This window comes from Xiphophorus couchianus, chromosome 2, assembly GCF_001444195.1.
Source record: "Xiphophorus couchianus chromosome 2, X_couchianus-1.0, whole genome shotgun sequence".
Lineage (NCBI taxonomy): Eukaryota > Metazoa > Chordata > Actinopteri > Cyprinodontiformes > Poeciliidae > Xiphophorus > Xiphophorus couchianus.
In genome coordinates this window covers 16,649,624-16,668,033 of record NC_040229.1, presented here as the reverse complement: position 1 = coordinate 16,668,033, position 18,410 = coordinate 16,649,624, and the positions used below count along the sequence as shown (strand labels likewise).

General features: G+C 40.0%; 1 protein-coding gene across 5 annotated transcripts in view; it reads left to right on the top strand.

Moving 5' to 3' along the window:
• Positions 1 to 18,410, top strand: part of shank3a (SH3 and multiple ankyrin repeat domains 3a) — a 153,501-nt gene that overhangs the window by 127,754 nt on the left and 7,337 nt on the right. For 2 of the 5 annotated variants that reach the window (XR_003598389.1, XM_028039688.1), the window contains exons 15-24: positions 317 to 399; positions 3,007 to 3,131; positions 3,474 to 3,609; positions 7,434 to 7,514; positions 7,693 to 7,716; positions 8,290 to 8,417; positions 8,913 to 9,018; positions 9,828 to 10,354; positions 10,450 to 12,557; positions 14,701 to 14,747. Coding sequence is in view for 4 of the 5 variants with exons in the window: in XM_028039688.1 (XP_027895489.1) it covers positions 317 to 399; positions 3,007 to 3,131; positions 3,474 to 3,609; positions 7,434 to 7,514; positions 7,693 to 7,716; positions 8,290 to 8,417; positions 8,913 to 9,018; positions 9,828 to 10,354; positions 10,450 to 12,557; positions 14,701 to 14,731 (3,349 nt within the window). In the remaining variant the exon portion in view is untranslated. The remainder of the gene's footprint in view (positions 1 to 316; positions 400 to 3,006; positions 3,132 to 3,473; positions 3,610 to 7,433; positions 7,515 to 7,692; positions 7,717 to 8,289; positions 8,418 to 8,912; positions 9,019 to 9,827; positions 10,355 to 10,449; positions 12,558 to 14,700; positions 14,748 to 18,410) is intronic. The other 3 variants (XM_028039662.1, XM_028039674.1, XM_028039669.1) reach the window with 2 other exon arrangements.

Sequence of the window (18,410 nt, the reverse complement as noted above, 5' to 3'; positions counted from 1 at the left end):
GACCCTTTTACCTACTTATTTCCTCTCACACTCAAACCTGTTCCTTGTGCCCATCTCAAAATACTTGAACAACTCCAGGGAATCCTGAGCTGTGATCTTTTGCTTTGCTTTTAACCTTATTGGGAACGACAGTACAAGTGTGTGTGTGTGTGTTCACCCCGGTGTGTGTGTGGGTTGTGTGTGCCTCTCCACCTCCTCCAACGACTCAGCCCCCAACCAGTCGACCCTCTTCACTCCACTACCCTTTACCCTCCTTGTTTGTGTGTGCAACAATGGTGTTAAACTCACCCCTGCTCTACCTATATTTTCTCGACAGTGACTACATCGTGGAAGAGAAGAATGCTGTTTTACAGAAGAAAGAAAATGAGGGGTTTGGTTTTGTCCTACGTGGAGCCAAAGGTGAGTTATAAAGCTCGCTGACACTGGAACCTTCCCGTCCACAGCGCTTGTGCTTTTCAATGCGTAACATTGATCTGTTCTCATAAGGAGTTAGATGATCTGAGTCATCGAGTTCATCTCAGTCAGTATTGTGACTGTTTTAGTCAACAACACAAGCGGCTTTGGTCAACAATCAGCTTATTTACTCAGATGCACTCAGCCGCGTGTGCGTGCGTGTGAGTGTTGTGTGAGTAAGAGAGAGAGAAAGAGCATGTAGACCTTCTGGTAGCGTCATCCTTGGCCGAGCTGTCTGCTCGCTGTCCCATCTGTTCATCGCACATGTTAGGCTTTAGTAGAGAAACATCATCTCTAGTAATCCTTTCATTTTTGCTCTTCCTTTTCTTTTTCTTCCGATGCATCCTTCTTTCTTCCTTCCTGTTGATTATCTCTAAATTCTGTCAGCCCTTCCGCTTTTTAACCAAATCCACCTTTTGACTCATACTCCGTAACCGCAAATTCGTTTTTACGAGCACACACGTGCCAGCTCCCCGTTCGTGGTGGTTACCATGGCAGCCTCTCTTCGGCAGCTTGCCGGGAGTCTGAGTGTGCTTTACTGCTCTGTCACTCTCTACCATGAATCTTGGCTCGCCCCACTCTCTTTTTTACTCGTTCTTTTACTCTCCAGCACCCTCAGACACACACACCGTGGTTCACTTAGTAGTCCTTTGAGAGCTCTCATGTGTCAGTAATTTACTCACACTTGCGTTGAGATTAAACAGAATTTGTTATGCTGCACTCAAAATATTGTTATAGATTGTCTGCATATAGATTGGGATTTTCAGGCGGAGCTGCATGTTTGTTCAGGGATTGAAGCGAGTATAAGTTGGATTCAGTATGCAAAACAGGCATATTCACTTAAAGTACTAATGTTGTAACTACAATTCTCTGGTTTCATTATTGAAAATGTAGAATGTAAACACAGTAGGTTTGGGTCACGTAAACGAGACGGCGATGTCTCAGGAACAGGTTATCCTGATTCAGCAGAACATTGTGGATACTTCACCTTGATTCTAATCCAAATGCACTTTTCAGAAAAGGGCTGCATCAAATATGACAGACATTTTAAAGGCATGAAGGTACTTGATGTTCCACAAAATGTTTTTCATTTTCTCTTCTTCAGACCTGCATGACACTTTCTTTTAATTTGCCAGCATACAAGGCAGGAAAGAAAAATGTTACAGCAGCTGGTAAGAGCTCCACTGCAGTAAAATCACATGAAGGCTTTAGGTTCCTCCAATCACCTTTATTGTGCATGAAGTATTGTGTAGTTTAGTTAGTAAATATATGTCAAACAGTGGAGACTTGTTAACGTTAATGTCCACAGAGGCTCACAAATTACCAATATCTGTGAATACTTGAGGCCACGTCTAAAAGAGGCTTGTAACGGTCTATATTGATAGTTCAAACACAAACTATACCTTAATATGCATTAATATGCACAATGGAAACTGTCTTAGCACGACCACAGAAGCTAACAGGCTTCCTTATCTCACTCTTAGGGGTTTGGGCAATCAGTGCCAAAGACAATGAATGGTGCTCCTGGATTGGCTGTTTTGCCACTTGTGTGTCAAGTGGCATTGCACTCCCGTTTTCAGCTGCCCAAGCTTTATTTTCTTTCCAATATTTAAGAAAAACATCTGTAAATAAGTGCAAATAATTTGGGTTGCATTACACAGAGATATCTGTAAATAATACTTTCACTGTGTTTCTATCGAGTTACCCATAATAAGCTCTAAACATGTTTGAATACAGATTACCGTAAAGACAAAAGTCCCATATAAAATCTCTGGTTGTGACTTTTTTTCTTCAAGCAAAATTCTGTTAAGTTAATGAACACTTAAAAATATCTCTAGAATATTTTCTCACAGAGTCTAATCATTTTTATAGTGTCTGATTTCAAAGTAGCTTTTTGAAGAATGTAGGGAGTAACATCAGGTCAGTGACTGGTCCTTTACTGTGTCCCAGGACAGAATGAGACTGTTAGACTGCTGAAAATAAAAGTGTCAGGCCAAATTTGTCCTCAGGTTTTTCACACCCCTGTCCAGACACAGACCGGGCTGGACGGATGTTGCCTTCAATTGAATCATAGAATAGAGGGAGGGATTCAAGCAATAAATAAACTGTCCACCTCTTAAACAGTTAGCTGTCACTAAGGAGAAATATAAAAGATTCATCCAGCACTAATGGCTTGAGAAATTGATGTGCTGGATGTGATTCTAAGGCTAAAATTTAAACCATATTGCTATTTTTGGACTCCTCTGTACATTGTGCATTTGTATTACTCTCTCAAGACAATAACATCTTAACCAGATAATGTAATTAAAACTGTTTGGTTCTTTGTAGAGCAGTATTTGGTTTCCCAAAACAAGAGAACGATGGAACAATTAAAATCCAGCCGGCCTTTTCCTAAATGTTGTTTTTGGTAATTACTTGGTGCTTGGAATGTCCAGCAGTTTTATTTTCCGAATCTTTGAGGCACTGAAGTGTATGGTTTTAACTACCATATTTTCCAGACAGACATTGTAATTCTGAATGTATGTTTAAATCTATTTTGTTTTTTCTTTATAGCCGAGACTCCCATTGAAGAGTTCACTCCCACCCCAGCATTCCCTGCCCTGCAGTACTTGGAGTCAGTGGACGTGGAGGGGGTGGCCTGGAGGGCTGGTCTCAGGACGGGGGACTTTCTCATTGAGGTAGTTAAGAAAAAGTGTGTGTGTGAGTGTGTGTGTCTTCATTCAAAACATTGAAAACGGAGGTAATTTCTGAAACACAGGAGTAAACCAATTTCTGAACTTTGCTGCATTTAGTACATGTGTATTCTGTAGAGAAGTTTTTTTTTTTATTAATTTAGATGTAACATCATAATAATCTTTGTGGGATAAGTAATTGATATCATAAACAATAATGTAGTTTTATTATTTATTTAACAAATAAATAATATGATAAACTTGCAAATTTTTCATGTGGGGTGACCAGAATTTGATCAGAATTTTATCAGCATTGACCCAGTTTCTGTCGTCTTACATTTTTTCCAGGTGAACGGGGTGAATGTAGTGAAGGTGGGCCACAAGCAGGTGGTGTCTTTAATCCGGCAAGGGGGGAGCAGACTCCTAATGAAAGTTGTTTCTGTCACACGCAAGCCAGAGTCGGAAGAAATTGTTCGAAAGAAAGGTAAGGCTATTTAGAAGTAATAATGTCATTTAAGGAAATATTACAACTTACGTGTAAAAAAATTACTTCATATGTTCACATTGTTTAAGTTTCCAAGCTAATGGTTATGAGTCAGGTCTGTAGTATATATGATGTGATAAGGCACATGGAAAAGAGTGGATGGTATTAGTTCTTCATAACAAAATGAGATGTGCTAAAGAGATTGTAACTTACTAAAGGACACAAGGACTGACAAAAAGATAGAGAAAAAGTTTTGGACTGGTGGAAACGGGACAGTTCTATTTGTGTCTAAGAGCTACAAACAGATTGTCAGACAACCCTTAAACACAAGTCACAGTCACTGTGAAGCATTATGACTTAGGTACTGTGCTGTTCAAGGATGATTCTCATGCTCACGCTGTTTAACACATAGGAATCATACAAAAGTTAAAATACCTCAATTTACTTTGAAGAGTTGAAGTCAAGCATGGTGAAAGGAAATAGCCCTGACCCCAAACACATCAGAAAGAATTTCCATTTTTGTTCTAGAACCATCATAAGTGGTGTGGAGAGTGGCCATTTGTACACGAGTGCCAGAAATGTTTGGCGGTATGCAACATAGATGGCATGACGCTTTCTGAAACAGTGGTTATAAAGATTAACATAAACTTAAACACTGAAAGATATGTTCATTTTTCGAACAGACTACAACTTCTTAACACCCAAAGATTTCTTGTTTTCTCCACATTCTGTTGAACAATAATGAATTTAATAAATTTTTTCATGTTATGATTTCACATTGAATGCACTGTGTTCTCAATACAGTGTTGTGAATGAAAATAAAGCCATCATAGGGATTTTGTTCTTTCCTCACTTTTTTAAACACAACTGAAGCTCAGTGCATTACGTGTTGTAATGGAAATGCCTAATTGGCTTTTATACACATATTGGTGTTTCTATGTTGTCAGGAATATTTCCACATTGTAAATTTATGTAGTTTCCATGTCAACCAGAGTTTGCCATTACTTTGCGCCCACACTATCCTGGCATAGTGATCTCCAACCTTTACAATTATGTACATTGTAATACATGCTAGACTAGTAGTGATTGTTGAAATTTAGAACCAGAAATAAATGGATTTACTGTAAGACAGCTGAGTGCCCTTTTTGCTAAATTGTATTACTGATTTGTGGTCTCAGTTCACATCTTTCTTTGTCTTTCTCACACAGTTGTAAAGGCTCATTAAAGCCTTTTCTGCTTCATACTATGAGCTTTCCCTTTGATAGTTCAGTGTTATCTTAAAAGGCAATTACAAATTACCTGTAGGAATGAGCATGGATATCTGTCCTTGTGTTGGGCCTGTTGTGTTCAAGGTACAACAAATTTCTGGAGTGTGTGTACAGCCTCTCACATGCAGTGATGCTAAAATGGAATTAGACTAGAGATTTGTTCACTGCGGTACTGTGAAGATTAATGCACATAATCTAAATTGAAGTGCCGGTAAGTAATTTTGCATACAGTAGTATCCGTTTTCTGCAGTTTAAATCACTGTAATTTAACTGTAATTTTCTACATCATAATTTTAGCCTGATTTGTATATTCTCTTTCTGTGTGTATTTGGGATCGTGGTCTGTTGGACCTGAGGTTTGAACTAACTGATGTTGTAGGAGTTGGACTGAGGCTGTAAAACCTGAGGATGCAGTACCAGCTGCGAAGCATGGAGGCGTTTTCATTTTACTGTGGGTTGTTTTACTACCACAATAACGGGGGATTCGCAAAACGTGGGCGGAATAATGAGAAAGTATTATGTCCGAATTCTTCTGTCAAACATTGTATAGATGGTTACAATGGAGGCACAGCACAGTATAGGAATGGGAAAATTAAACTGACACCTAAGGTAAAAAAAAAAAAAAAAAAGCTACTTCTTAAAATCTATTTAAATGAACTCCACAATTTTGAATGAGGGTGGTCAAATGTGGGCCTTTATGTTTGAAGTGTCTTTGATGGGCAAACATATATTTTCTCTTTTTCTTTTTTTTTTTTTTTTTTTACAATTTTTCCTTTTAAATTGTGTTCTGATTTATAGCAGTTAAACATCTGTTCAAGATTTTTTTTTGCTATAAAGATCTTTTTGGATAAAGAAAACAGTCCGTCTCCAAAATACAACAGGGCATACTGCATTCAAATTCTGTTTTTAAGAGAGCTGTGGCTAACAGCATTTTGTTGTTAAAACCTTCTTGCTTTTGAAATTACTTATTTGTGTGGAAAAACAAAATATCAAGATTTATTTATATTTCACAGTTTCAACTTCTACAGGCTTCAATAGATACATTTGCCCTTTAAACAAAAAGATTAAAGTGCTGAAAAATATGTCTTATGATCAACCAAATGGATTGTTTCACATTAGATAAAAAACAAAAGTCTTGTCCTTAGTTTACTTCACCTTTCTTCTGTTCTTTTCGGCTCCCTAAGCCGCGCTGAACACCTTCTGCCCCCACTCACCGACTCCAGTTGGACAAACTCTCCTTATTGCGCTTCACCCTAGCACAAATACAAATACAAATTTCTCTGCACCATGCGTGGCCTCACTACTGCCACCGTTGCTATGGTGACTACAATGCATGTTTGAATTAAGCATTATATTACAGCAACTGCAACACTCTCTCTCCATCTGAGCCTCTCTTTTTCCATCCTCCTCTATCTGCTCTGCTCCCTGCTTCTGTAGCAGAGTGTGCAGGCTGCTGAGGAAATGAAGATATTTGGGCAGTACCCGGGATGGCGTATGTACAGTAGACGTGCAGCTGCTGCATCGGGGCTTGTGTGTGATCTAGGGAGTTATGGCTCTAGAGGGCTGCTTTCAGTGTTAGCTGGTTGGTCTTAGAGTGAGCTGATTGAGTGATTGACAAGAAATTTGGGTTTTTTTAGACATTATCCTCTAAAAACTGCTAATGGGCTGTGGCTTTACCGATACTGTCTTACTGCATGATATTTTTCTGTTACTGCTAGATTGTCTGCTCTCTTTCCAGTTTAGTTATGCACAATATTTAATTGCATTTATTTTGAAGCCTATAACTTTGTGGTTTGGTTTTTGAATCCATTGTTTGGCAGATATGATTTACTGCCTTGCCTGGGAATTAACAGCCCAGTTGCCTTGTGTGTTTGTGTGTGTAGTGAGCTTGGAAGGTTCCCAAGGGCTCTTGTAATGTAAAGGCTGCAGCGCATCATTTTCCTTAGCTGTTAAATTTGCTGTCATCTCTTTGTCTGTCGGCCCTCGTGTCGTTATGTCTTCCCTCAAGGAGTTTTCTTTGTGCGAGTTCAGGCATGTGAGTGTAAACTGAAGTGTTAATGTGTTTCTATCAATTGCACATCTGCTAAATTCAAGGCGGGCAGTATATTAAAGGGAAGATGGATGGGTTGCTCCCTCTCCTTTATGCACACATTGCACTTATGCCTACTATTGTAGCAGACAAATTATGTTGTTCTGTGTTTAATGGAAGGATTCAAACAGCTCGGGATGCTACAGAGAAGAGTGACTTGTTCATTTACTGCCAATGGGCTCCTCAACAGAGGGACATTCTGGCAGCACAAAGATTACAAACCTGAAAGTTGCGAAGAAAGACAAATTAATAAGCCATCAGACAAAGAGAGAAACATGAAGAAGTTGAGCTTCAGCCGCAGCGTGAACAAATGCGAGACCTCCAGTTCCCTCGATTACACGCAAATCAAAGCAGTGAAAACCAGATGGGCCGGCCGACTGGGGGACGCCAAGAGGGCACTGAGTCGCAAAGCCAAAGGATTTTCATCCACAGCAACATCATCCTCAACTCCATGCCTTGTCTCCACAGCTCCCCCTCCACCCAAGAGAGCTCCCAGCACCACCCTGACGCTGCGCTCCAAGTCCATGACGGCTGAGCTGGAGGAACTGGGTGAGTGCCTAAGAACTGGCGAACAAACTCAACACTCTCTTCCTCCTTTTGTTTCATATTTTCTACTTGACTCTGTCATTAAAATATGGCGTGTCTCCTAACTTTTAGAATAGTCACTTGTGTCGCCTTGTTCTTGTCATTTTCCCTCCTCTGCTGACGCTATCTTTTTCCCACCAAGCTTCTGCTCGGAGAAGACGAGGAGGTGAGTTTGACACTTCTCTGAGCGTCATAATCATGACTTATCACTGCTGTGTCATTAGAGCAGTGCGGATTTGGACCAGAGGCAGTTTTTGATCTGAGCCGTTTGAGCAGTTGCCCAGGGCAGCATTAGGAAAGGGTGCACCAGACAGTAAAATATATACCAGTTGTGCCCTGAAGTTTTCTATTGCTGTTGTGCATGTGCATTGCAGTAGGCTTTCCCTGCTTGCTGCTTTTATTTTCAGTTGTGAGTAGCGGTAGAAGAGAGGAATAATTTATACAAGAATTTCACTGATTCGGACAACAGAACAGATGAACCGCGCTGACTTTCTTTGGCTGTCCTTAGTTCTTCACTTTGTTTTTTCACCTCTTGGTTCCAGAGAAGAGAACTAGCAAACATTTACAAATCATTTTTCACCCAAAACACAAATCAAGATTTCACACTGTAGCATGGAGCTATGTTTTGGATTTTGTCTTTTCTTTCTCTTCCATTGACATCCATGTCGGAGATTATAATAGAACATTTCCATGGTCTTACATCTTAGCATTTAGTTCTGGCTCATTTCCTTTTTAACAGAAAGACTAGATGAGATGTTGGCATCGCAGGAATCTATGTTGCATTCTCAGCCCCCGGAGGCAGATTACAGAGCAGCCACTGTCAAACAACGGCCTACCAGCAGGAGAATAACACCAGCAGAGATCAGTGTGAGTGAACCTACACACAGCACACTTCCAGACACCTCTATGTGCCATGCTGCTCTACATACCAATTCTATCTGAAATACGCTGTTTTTGGTGTTTGGTCCCCTACAAAGTTCTTCTGTTTTTTTCTTCTTTTTTTGTCACGCTTTAATGATTCAGATTAGAAAATAAATTTTGATATTGGATAAGAATGAAACGAGTAAATACAAAAATCAGTTTTTAAATGATGATTTCATTTATTAAGGACAAAAACTTACCAATGTAATCTGCCGCTGTGGGGAAAAGTGTTTGCCCCCTAAACATTTTAACTAGATTTTGTCTTGGCACAAGACTGACATCAGGAGTTTGAGATAACTGGTAATGACTCTTAAGCTCCACAGCTGAAGAATTTTGCTCCACACAGTTACTGGCTATTTCTGCGATAAGTTATAGAGATCTTACTGAAGTTTCTGTAAGGTGGCTTTGATTACACATTAAGTTCTGAATTTTGTGCTGCAGTCACTGTTTGAGAGACAAGGGATGACGCTACATGGAGGTCTGCACCCAGGTATCGAGAGGGGTCACATACCATTCCCTAAAGGCATGTCCAGGACCAAGTCTTTTGGTAAAACATTCATTTATGGTTTACTTAATTAAATTAGAAAGACGTTTTATTTTGTTTGTATGTGTTTTATGGAAAATCACCATTTTAAATAAAGTAACATCAAACACATTAAGGCTTCTGGTTTTGATAAAAAAATTAAGAATATGGTAATACCATAAAAATTTAAGCTAATTTTGATTTCAAAACAGTATTTAGTCCAGAAGGGACTGCAAGATGTCCAAGCAAGTGCAGTAAAAAATGTGAAAATTGAAAGCATGCTTTTACTCAACACAATATAATAATGAAAATTGTCAAAATTTCCCAGAACAAAGACCAGAAATGTAAATGTAAAAATGTATAAATGTTGCCGTTTGTAAAGGAGATGTGAACAAATTCATATGAAACAGAGCCTAGTGCAAAAATCCTCACATTATCTAATATTGCTCACAATTTTTGGTGTGCTGGCTCTCATACATAGTTACCATCCAAATAGTAGGTGACTATAGAGCAGTTTTAGCACAGTGTTCTGTAGAAAATGAACAAGAGAAACCCCAGCAAATATAAGGTTTAGTATGTGCAGATGTTTTGGTTTTGTAATAAATACAGATGGAATTGTTGGCTCTCGAAACAACTTTAACAATATTTCATATTTTGTAGAAGATTTATCATAAGATGTTTTGTTAAGAAATCATAAATTGAGCTGGTTTCCAGTTGAAAGCCATTTTTTGTCATTAACTAAGTGTGAACCTGGTATATTTTAAATAAATGATTCTTTGATAGTAACCTGTGCCACATAATTAAATAACCTGTCCCTTTCCCTCCGTCAACAGGTGCCACCGAAGAGGATAGACTGTCTGCACTTGCAGGCGAGCACAGATTTCCACGTAGTTCTTCTATGACAGACAGCCTCCGAGACCACTCACAACCCCATCCTATCCCTCCACCTCCTCAGACGGCACCTCCTCCACCTCCTTACTACTTAGACACGGGTCCTCCTCCAGCTTTTTGCCCTCCTCCTCCCCCATCTCGGACCCAAAGCCAAGGCCATGAGCCTGGAGGCCGTTCCAGCTTCAAGCCATCCTCCTTGGACCTGCCTTACGAAGCCGCTCAGCGGCAAGCCACACACATCGAGAGACAGAAGAAAGCTCGCTCAATGATCATCCTACAGGACTCCTCCCACCTACCTGTAGAACCTACAGAAATTCCCCGTCCCTCTGCTGCTACTCCACCAGAGCGAATCAAAAGAAAGGGAAGGGTAATTGACAACCCTTACGCAAATGTGGGTCAGTTCAGCATTGGACTATTCACACCCACAAAGCCCCAAAGAAAGAAAAGTCCTTTGGTGAAACAGCTACAGGTAGGTTGTATCTTAATAACAATTTCAGATTTATTCTGAAAAAATGCCAAAGGATTTCTGAGATGAAATGTTCCTTTTCATTTTGCTAATGATAGGTAGAAGATGCACAAGAAAAGGCTAGCCTAGCCTTAGCTGCTGCCCACTCACGAGAGAGCTCACCCTCAGGACGACACCCACATGGGCACACGCACACCAGCCGTGTCGACTACTACCAGCAGCAGCTCATGGCTGAACGAGAGCGATTGCGAGCCCAAGGAGAGATGATGTTTCAGGGTAAAGGTCCATTTGCTGCTGCTATTGCTGGAGCAGTAAAAGATCGTGAACGTCGCCTTGAAGAGCGGAGGAAATCCACTGTCTTCCTTTCTGTTGGGACCATGGAAGGGTCACCTACAACAAGCCCTGACTCCCCCTCTTTGACTCAGTCTCACTCCATCGATGAACGGCTGTTAACTCGAGAGCTTGGGCAGCTTCCCCCCCCTGCCTTGGCTCTGAGCCCCTCACCTAGTGGGACCACCTTTATCCATCCACTCACAGGAAAGCCTCTGGACCCAAATTCACCACTAGCTCTTGCGCTGGCCGCAAGGGAGAGAGCTCTGACCTCTCAGAGTCAGTCCCCAACTGGCAGCCCAGAGCCTCGGACTAAACAAGAGCGAGTAGGCCAGGTTGTAATGTTCTCTGACACTCAGACCAAAGAGTCTCCACACGGGGATGGAGTAACTGCATCTCCCCCTTTTTCACCTAAAAGCGCCAAGGCAGCAGGGTATGGTACATCATCCTCCCCAGCTAATATTTTGGCTCCTCAAGCCATCAAACCACAGTGGACTACATCATCATCCCCTATTTCATTCCGTCAAGAGATGGAAGCTAGAATTGAGGAGAGAAAGGAGGAAAAGAGACTAGAGGATAAAAAAAGCATGTTGATCAGCATTATGGATACATCACAGCAGAAGACAGCTGGGCTGATCATGGTTCACGCGACCAGCAATGGTCAGGCTGCTGGGATGGGGTCAGGGATTGAACAGAAACCTGTGCCTGCAACCATAGAGCCCAGCAAATCACAGAGTCCACGGGCTAAATCCCCCATTCCCACAGCTCTCCAGCCCCAAACTCAACTCCAGGTTCAGCCTCAAACTCAGCGTCCTGCCAGTCCTGCCCAAGAGAAGACCCTGGCTCAGGGAAGCTCAGAAGAGGATGCGGATGCCTACACGGTCACCTTACCACCGGCTATGTTATCTTCCAGCGATGAGGAAACAAGAGAGGAGCTACGTAAGATTGGGGTGGTTCCTCCACCAGATGAGTTTGCAAATGGGTTGCTGGCCCAGGCACAGGGGATACCAGTGTCATCTGCTAAAGCTGCTCTTTCTCCTGTTACACCAGCCACACCAACACCCCAAACTCCCTTAACCCCAACAACTCCAACTGTGACAACCACCCAGCCTCAGCCTCCTCAGCCCCCACAACCACCCAGTACAGCAGCTGTCTCAGGGAAAACTTCTGACCCTCTGGAGCCCCCACCAGTGGGCGAGGCTGGTTCTGCAGCTGACTCAGGTGTGGAGGAGGCTGACACGCGCAGCTCCAGTGACAGAGAGCGAGACCACCATCTTGAGACCACCAGCACCGTCTCTACAGTTTCCAGCATGTCTACATTGTCCTCAGAAAGTGGCGAGCCTGCTGACACGCACACCACGCACACCTCCTATGCTGACGGGCAGACTTTTGTTCTTGACAAGCCGCCAGTGCCTCCGAAGCCTCGACTCAAATCCCAGATAGGAGGCAGTAAAGGCCCCGTCACCTTCAGGGACCCTTTGCTGAAGCAGAGCTCTGATAGTGAGCTGCTGTCCCAGCAACAGGCTGCTGCACTGGCTGCTGCAGCAGCTGGTGGAGCTGGGCTTCCTGCAGGTGGTTCCGCCTCAGTTACTGGTCTAGCTCCAACCAAGCCACGCTATCTCTTCCAACGGAGGTCCAAGTTGTGGGGGGATCTGGTAGAATCTCGAGGACCAGGGGTAGGGCTAGGGATTGGGAGTTTGGGTAATCTTGGTGGGCTAGGACTCGGGCTAGGTGCAGATGAGAGCGCAAAACCATCAGTTATGGGAGAGCTCAGTTCACGTCTACAGCAGTTAAGTAAAGACACTAGGTCACTGGGTGAGGAGCCACTGGGAGCCTCTCTTGACCCTGGGAGAAAGTCACCTGTGGCAGGTGCAAGGTAAGAGAATATCAAGAATGTCTTTAGCACTGAGTGACTAAAGACATTAGAGAATTGCAGCAAAATGATACTGTTAAAGTTTATTCATGTTGTACTTATCAGTGCAGAGTGCCTAGTTCCAACAGGACAAAATGCATATCAAAGGAGATTGATAGCATTTAACCACCATTATATAAGTGTTTAATCATTTGTCAGCACTTTTGTTACTCCTTTAATACATGACTTTCTAGCGTCAATTTCTGCTGTATGTTTGGGCTTGCTGCACTCACCTCATGTAAATCTATTAGCAGTCTATTGTTGATGGTTATAAAGATTAGATGTCTCATTCATTGTTGTGAAAATCAGTGGTATGTAGAGATCTTGTGTTAAAAATTTAATGGAGAATTTACAACCTCCAGTTTTGTGAAGCTTTGACCTCCTGATACATTTTTAGTAGATTTTTGTTTCTCTATAAGAATTGAAACTTAGAGGATAAAAGAACCACATTTAAAATATTTTCCTAGCCTTTTTTGTGTAAGCAGCCAATCATTTTTTATACTGGGAGCAGAATACAAGTTTATTATAAGGATGAGAGAACAGTCATTGTGGAATTGTTTATTTATTTTACAACAAAAAATATTGTTGACCTGTTTCTATTGCACCTTATTTGAATAATTATCATGGTTAGCATCCAAGCTACTGCCACTGAGCCACAGCCTGGGATCACCAAGTGCAATTAGAAAGCATTGGATCAGGACTTGATGTGTCAAATGCAAAGTTTGGTGCAGAGGAAAATATGGTGTGGGACTATATTTTTAGAGGTTAATCTCTACCATTTAGTTAAAGAGAAATTAGCTATTAATAATTAAGTATATCAAAGCATTGTGTGACAGTTTCATGCTCCTAATACTATGGGAACATTTTCGAGATGGTCCCTTCCTATTCCAACATCACTGTGCACTAGTATTCAAAGCATGGTTCATAAAGTGGCTGGCAAATTTGGGTAAAATATTTCACTGGCTATGCAGTCTTGACTTCTATCCCATAGAAAACCTTTGGGATGAACAAGAAGTGACGCTACATCTTGGCCAACGTCAATGTTTTACCTCACAAGTGCACTTCTGGTAGAATTGTCAAAAATTGTCTTAAATACAACTTAATCTTGTAAAAACCTTTTCTAGAGAATTAGGAGTGACATTTCATTCATGAACTTGAGTTTTTGCAGGCAGATGACTGAATACTTTGAGCAATATAGACTTAGACTTAGACTGACTTTATTGTCATTTTGCATGCACAGGGTGTATACAGAATGAAATTTCGTTGCATAGGGCTCAGGACAGTGTTTTGAGGTTCCAGTGTTGTGAGGTTACTCCAGAATAAAATAAAATACAGTATGAAATATGAATATAAATATGAATATAAATATAGTCTAAAGCCTTATTATATATCTCACTGATAGATACCAACCAATACTCAGTAATTGTGTCTAAACCAAAAAGTAATGTTGTCAGTGCAACACAGTAGTTCTTAGTGTGGCTGTCATGAAGCGGTGTGGTGAAGGTGGTGAGGCAGATGCAGCGGACCCAGGTATGATGAATAAATGTTTTAATTAAGGAAAGCCAGGCAAAACAACGAACAGCAGGCACAAGGAAACACTGACGACGAACTGACTAGACATAGACGAGGAACAAAGAACACAGGTGGAATTAAATACACGGGAGGGTAATCACAGAACGAGACACACCTGGGAACAATTAAGGGGAGGACAGGACAACGAAGAGACTTAAGGACACAGAAAACTCTAAATAAACACAGAAAAACACACATCATGACAGTGGCTCTTTCACTAATAGAAAATAGATTTGATTTTAGATTTTGTATAGACCTGTTATTGTTCAAAGCCAATCAAGCTGAAAACCGTATAACTTTGGTCATCAACGGATTTCTCTGTGCATTTCTAGATTAGAAGTATCAAGCAAATTCCTGTCCTTATGCCATATAGTTGGTTTTAGCTTCATACAGTGGCACAGAACATAAGTTTCACAAAGCTGCTAGAAGGTTATCTGTGACATCTGAGACACAGTGATGGTTTAGTTTGTTTTCTGTGGGTGTTTTTTCTACTACATACCTAAAAGTGCAATGTAAATCCTCTATATTTCTGCAGATGTGGGGACACCGAGGAAACTAGACCTTAAAGTTATAGACTCTAGGGTAAACCAAATTTTTTTTTAATATACCTTACACAATTACCCTATAAACTAAGCACAATAACATCTAGAAAACCTTTTAGCAACTTTCTTTATCTGTTTCCCTTAAAACATTGTTACCTTGTTTGCATAAAAGTTTTACAACACAGGTGTTATGATTGTTATGAATTTTTTGTTTTAGAAATAAGTAGTTTAAAAGCAGTAATTTGTCAAATGCTGTAGTTGTCACAGTTATAATCTTTGACATTTTTATAAAATTTTGTAGTAGTCAATAAGCTAGTGTCATAAAAATTGTCTGTGGGTATAGATTACTCACATACGAATGTGTATGTAAAGTAAAATAACTACTAGTGCAAACAATGTAACATGATTCAAGGCATGTTCTTACTTACACACTGCTATGTTTTATTTCTAACCTATGACCCGCTAGTATCTACCCTTCCTGCGTTTACCTAAGTCTTTGTTCAAATGTTACACAATACATCCCTCTATCCACTACCCTTTGCAGACATCACAATACAAAACTTGACAAAAACTGAAAATACAGTTTTTCCCCTTATCATTACCACCTTCATGATACGTAAAGTGATGACTTCAAAGATTTGGGGATGCATTTTTAAGAAGTATTTGAACAGGACTTAAATATAATGGTGTGTTAGTTATGTTCTTTTCTTATCTATGGAGTTACCTACCCCTGTTACTCACCCAAGCAAAAGGCAAAATCCTAACATTGTCAAAGGTCATTTTACATAACTGTCAAATAAATGGTGGGATATCTATTTTTCCTCTATGAGAGGTTTGCTTTTGCTGGAAAAAATTGCATTATGTGAATATATATATTTTTTCCCCATCTTGTTGAAAACTCAGATTGTTTCAAGGAACAATTTAAAAATGTCACAAGAAATTTTAATGTTCACATTAGTAGCAAATACAAACTAAGTTCATAATTAGGAATATACCTTTCACTTTGGGGTACGTTTTTAAAAATTCATATAGCTAAAACTGTATAATTAGTGTGGCTCTTTCACACTGATTATACAGTTTAGTGTTGATGTCATACTTAAATTTCTATGTAATGTTTTGCATGTGGAAATATATATTTTTAGCTTGTTTCTTAGAGTTTTAGTTACGTGTCTACAGAAATAGTTTGGTTTCAGAGTTATCCCACCTCTTGTCCTGAAAGGTGCTATATAAATAAAGCTATATAAATAAAGTTGTCTTGCCTTGTCCAATGACCACTGTAGATAGACAACCCTCCACATGCCTGCACGGTTAAGCGAGTAGGATGGATGGATGGATGGATCCCTACTGTACACTGATTAATCATAACATAAAAATCCACTGCTTCGTAATGTACTGTGCTATCAAAGTACATTTCCATTTCAATGAAGTAGAATGTCATAAAAAAAAGTTAATTTGCAGTAATTCAATTAAAAAAATTAAACTCATATATTATTCAGATTCATTATATTGTATACTTGTTCAATTTATTTTTATAATTTTTAAGTTACACCAAGTGAAACAACTATTTTACATTTACCTACTTTTATTTTATCCAGCAAAATTCTTGGTAGGACTGCTGACTTGACCATTGTTCAATTGTCGTTGATACCCTCCACAAAGAGTGTAGACCATAAAAGGATTGTTATTCAAGACCTTAACTCTCAAGCTTAATAATGTAAAGTTATGTTATGTGGAAGGAATGCATGTTTTAGAAAATGTGCACTAACAATAGGGATAGTTGCAGCCTTGAGAAGACTGTAAAGCAAACCCATTACAAAATTGGCATGGACTGTTACTGGTGATTTAAATGCCACCACATAAAGAAGTCCTCAAGACATGGACTGCAGCTGTGATACATGCAGAAGTGTCTTTAACATGAAACAGAACTTGACTGTTGCTAGACTGTCATCGAAGGTCTTCTTTTCCAATTAAGGCAAAGTTTGCATTTTATTTGGAAATCCAGGTCCTAAAGTCTGGAGGCAAAGAAGAATGGAGAAATGCATCATCAACTCAAGTCCCTTGAGGTCTTGTATAAACATTCTGCAGTCTGTTGAGCTATGTCATCTATTGGTGTTGACCTATTGTGTTTTACTAATAATATTAGGTTATCTTCTGACAAGTTTTATAGAGATGATAAAGTTGGCTAATTGGCTAATACCTTCTTCAGTGACTGTGGCATCACTGAGCTTGATTAACCAGCAGACTTACCTGACCTAAACCACATGGTGAATCTATCAAGGATTGTTGAGAGAAAGATGAGAGACACTAGACGCAACAATGTTCAACACAACACACAACTTGGGATTTCCTAACGCCTCAGCAGTACCACAAGTTATTTGCCTCCATGGTACATTGCATAGATGCAGTATTCAGGTCTGGCCAAGCACTAAATGCATACACTGTAGAGTACACAGAAATACTACTCAGTATTTTAGTACATTTCTGTACTAAAATCCTTATTATTGGTTTAATGCGATATTCAAATTTTCTGAGGAACTGAACTTGAGTTCATTAGCTGTAAGCCATTGCCATCAAAATGAAAAGACATAAGTATTTGAAATATATCACTGTGGGTAGTAAATCGATATAACGGAGGCATTTCACTTTCCAATGTGGATTACTAAACAGAATTAACTTTTTGATGATATTCTAACTAATTGAGAGGCACCGGTAGCTGTTATTGGAAGGGATATTGACACCTGTGGTTATGGTGATGTCAGCCATTGCACTGGTATCACGGCACTGTTTTTTTTTTGCATCCTTTAGGCTTTGAGATGGGGGTCCTTAGAACTGGGTTCATTTTGTCAGTCTACTTAGATACTCTGGATGTTATGTTTTGTTTTTTTAAGGGGTCAGAATTTTGTTATTCTCCTAGCTAGCAGAACAATCTGCTAGCTAGGAACCAAGGTCCCTAGCTAGCAGATTGTATTGATGGTCAAAGTGACTTGCATATTGTTCTGGCTAGTAAAAATATTGAGTAGGGAATAGTTTAAAAGTATAAAAATGAGTTCTTGAATTTTGTGGATTGTGAAAAAGGCCACGACTTCAAACACAGCACTTCATGCAACATCCAGTTCAGATTCCTCTCACCCTCCCACCATTTCCATTCTGACAGTTAATTGCCTTTGGCTGTGATAAAAAATGATCATACACACCATTATCCCTCTTTCTCTGTCACTCTGCATTTACATTTAATCCTTTTCACCTGCTGGAGGACTTCTCATGTATCATTGGCCTCCCAGCACTTCTAATTGTAATGCTACTCCATCTCACACCCTCCACACACCACAATGCTCCATTCTGTCTTTACTGTTTCCCAAACCCTGTATATGATAGAAACTTGTTCTAATTTTGTTTCATTTGTGGTGTTTGGTTTTCTTTTTTGAGCTGTTTGTGTATACTGCAGAGCTTTGTTTTGTTTTTCAGTGTTTGTGTTGAGAATAGCCATGGTCCCTGACTGTCTTACTGGTTCACCTTGTAGGTTTTACATAATCATGTTTAAGCTGAAAATAATTTTATTTTATTGAATCACAAAGTCCGTGACTGTTTCCAGTCCACATGTGCCTTCAATTTATTTATTCATTTGTGTTTGTTTTTTAGTTTGTTTGCCTGTTTCGTTTTTTTGTACAGTGTTTTACATGTGAATAGTGTGCTCATTTCTCTC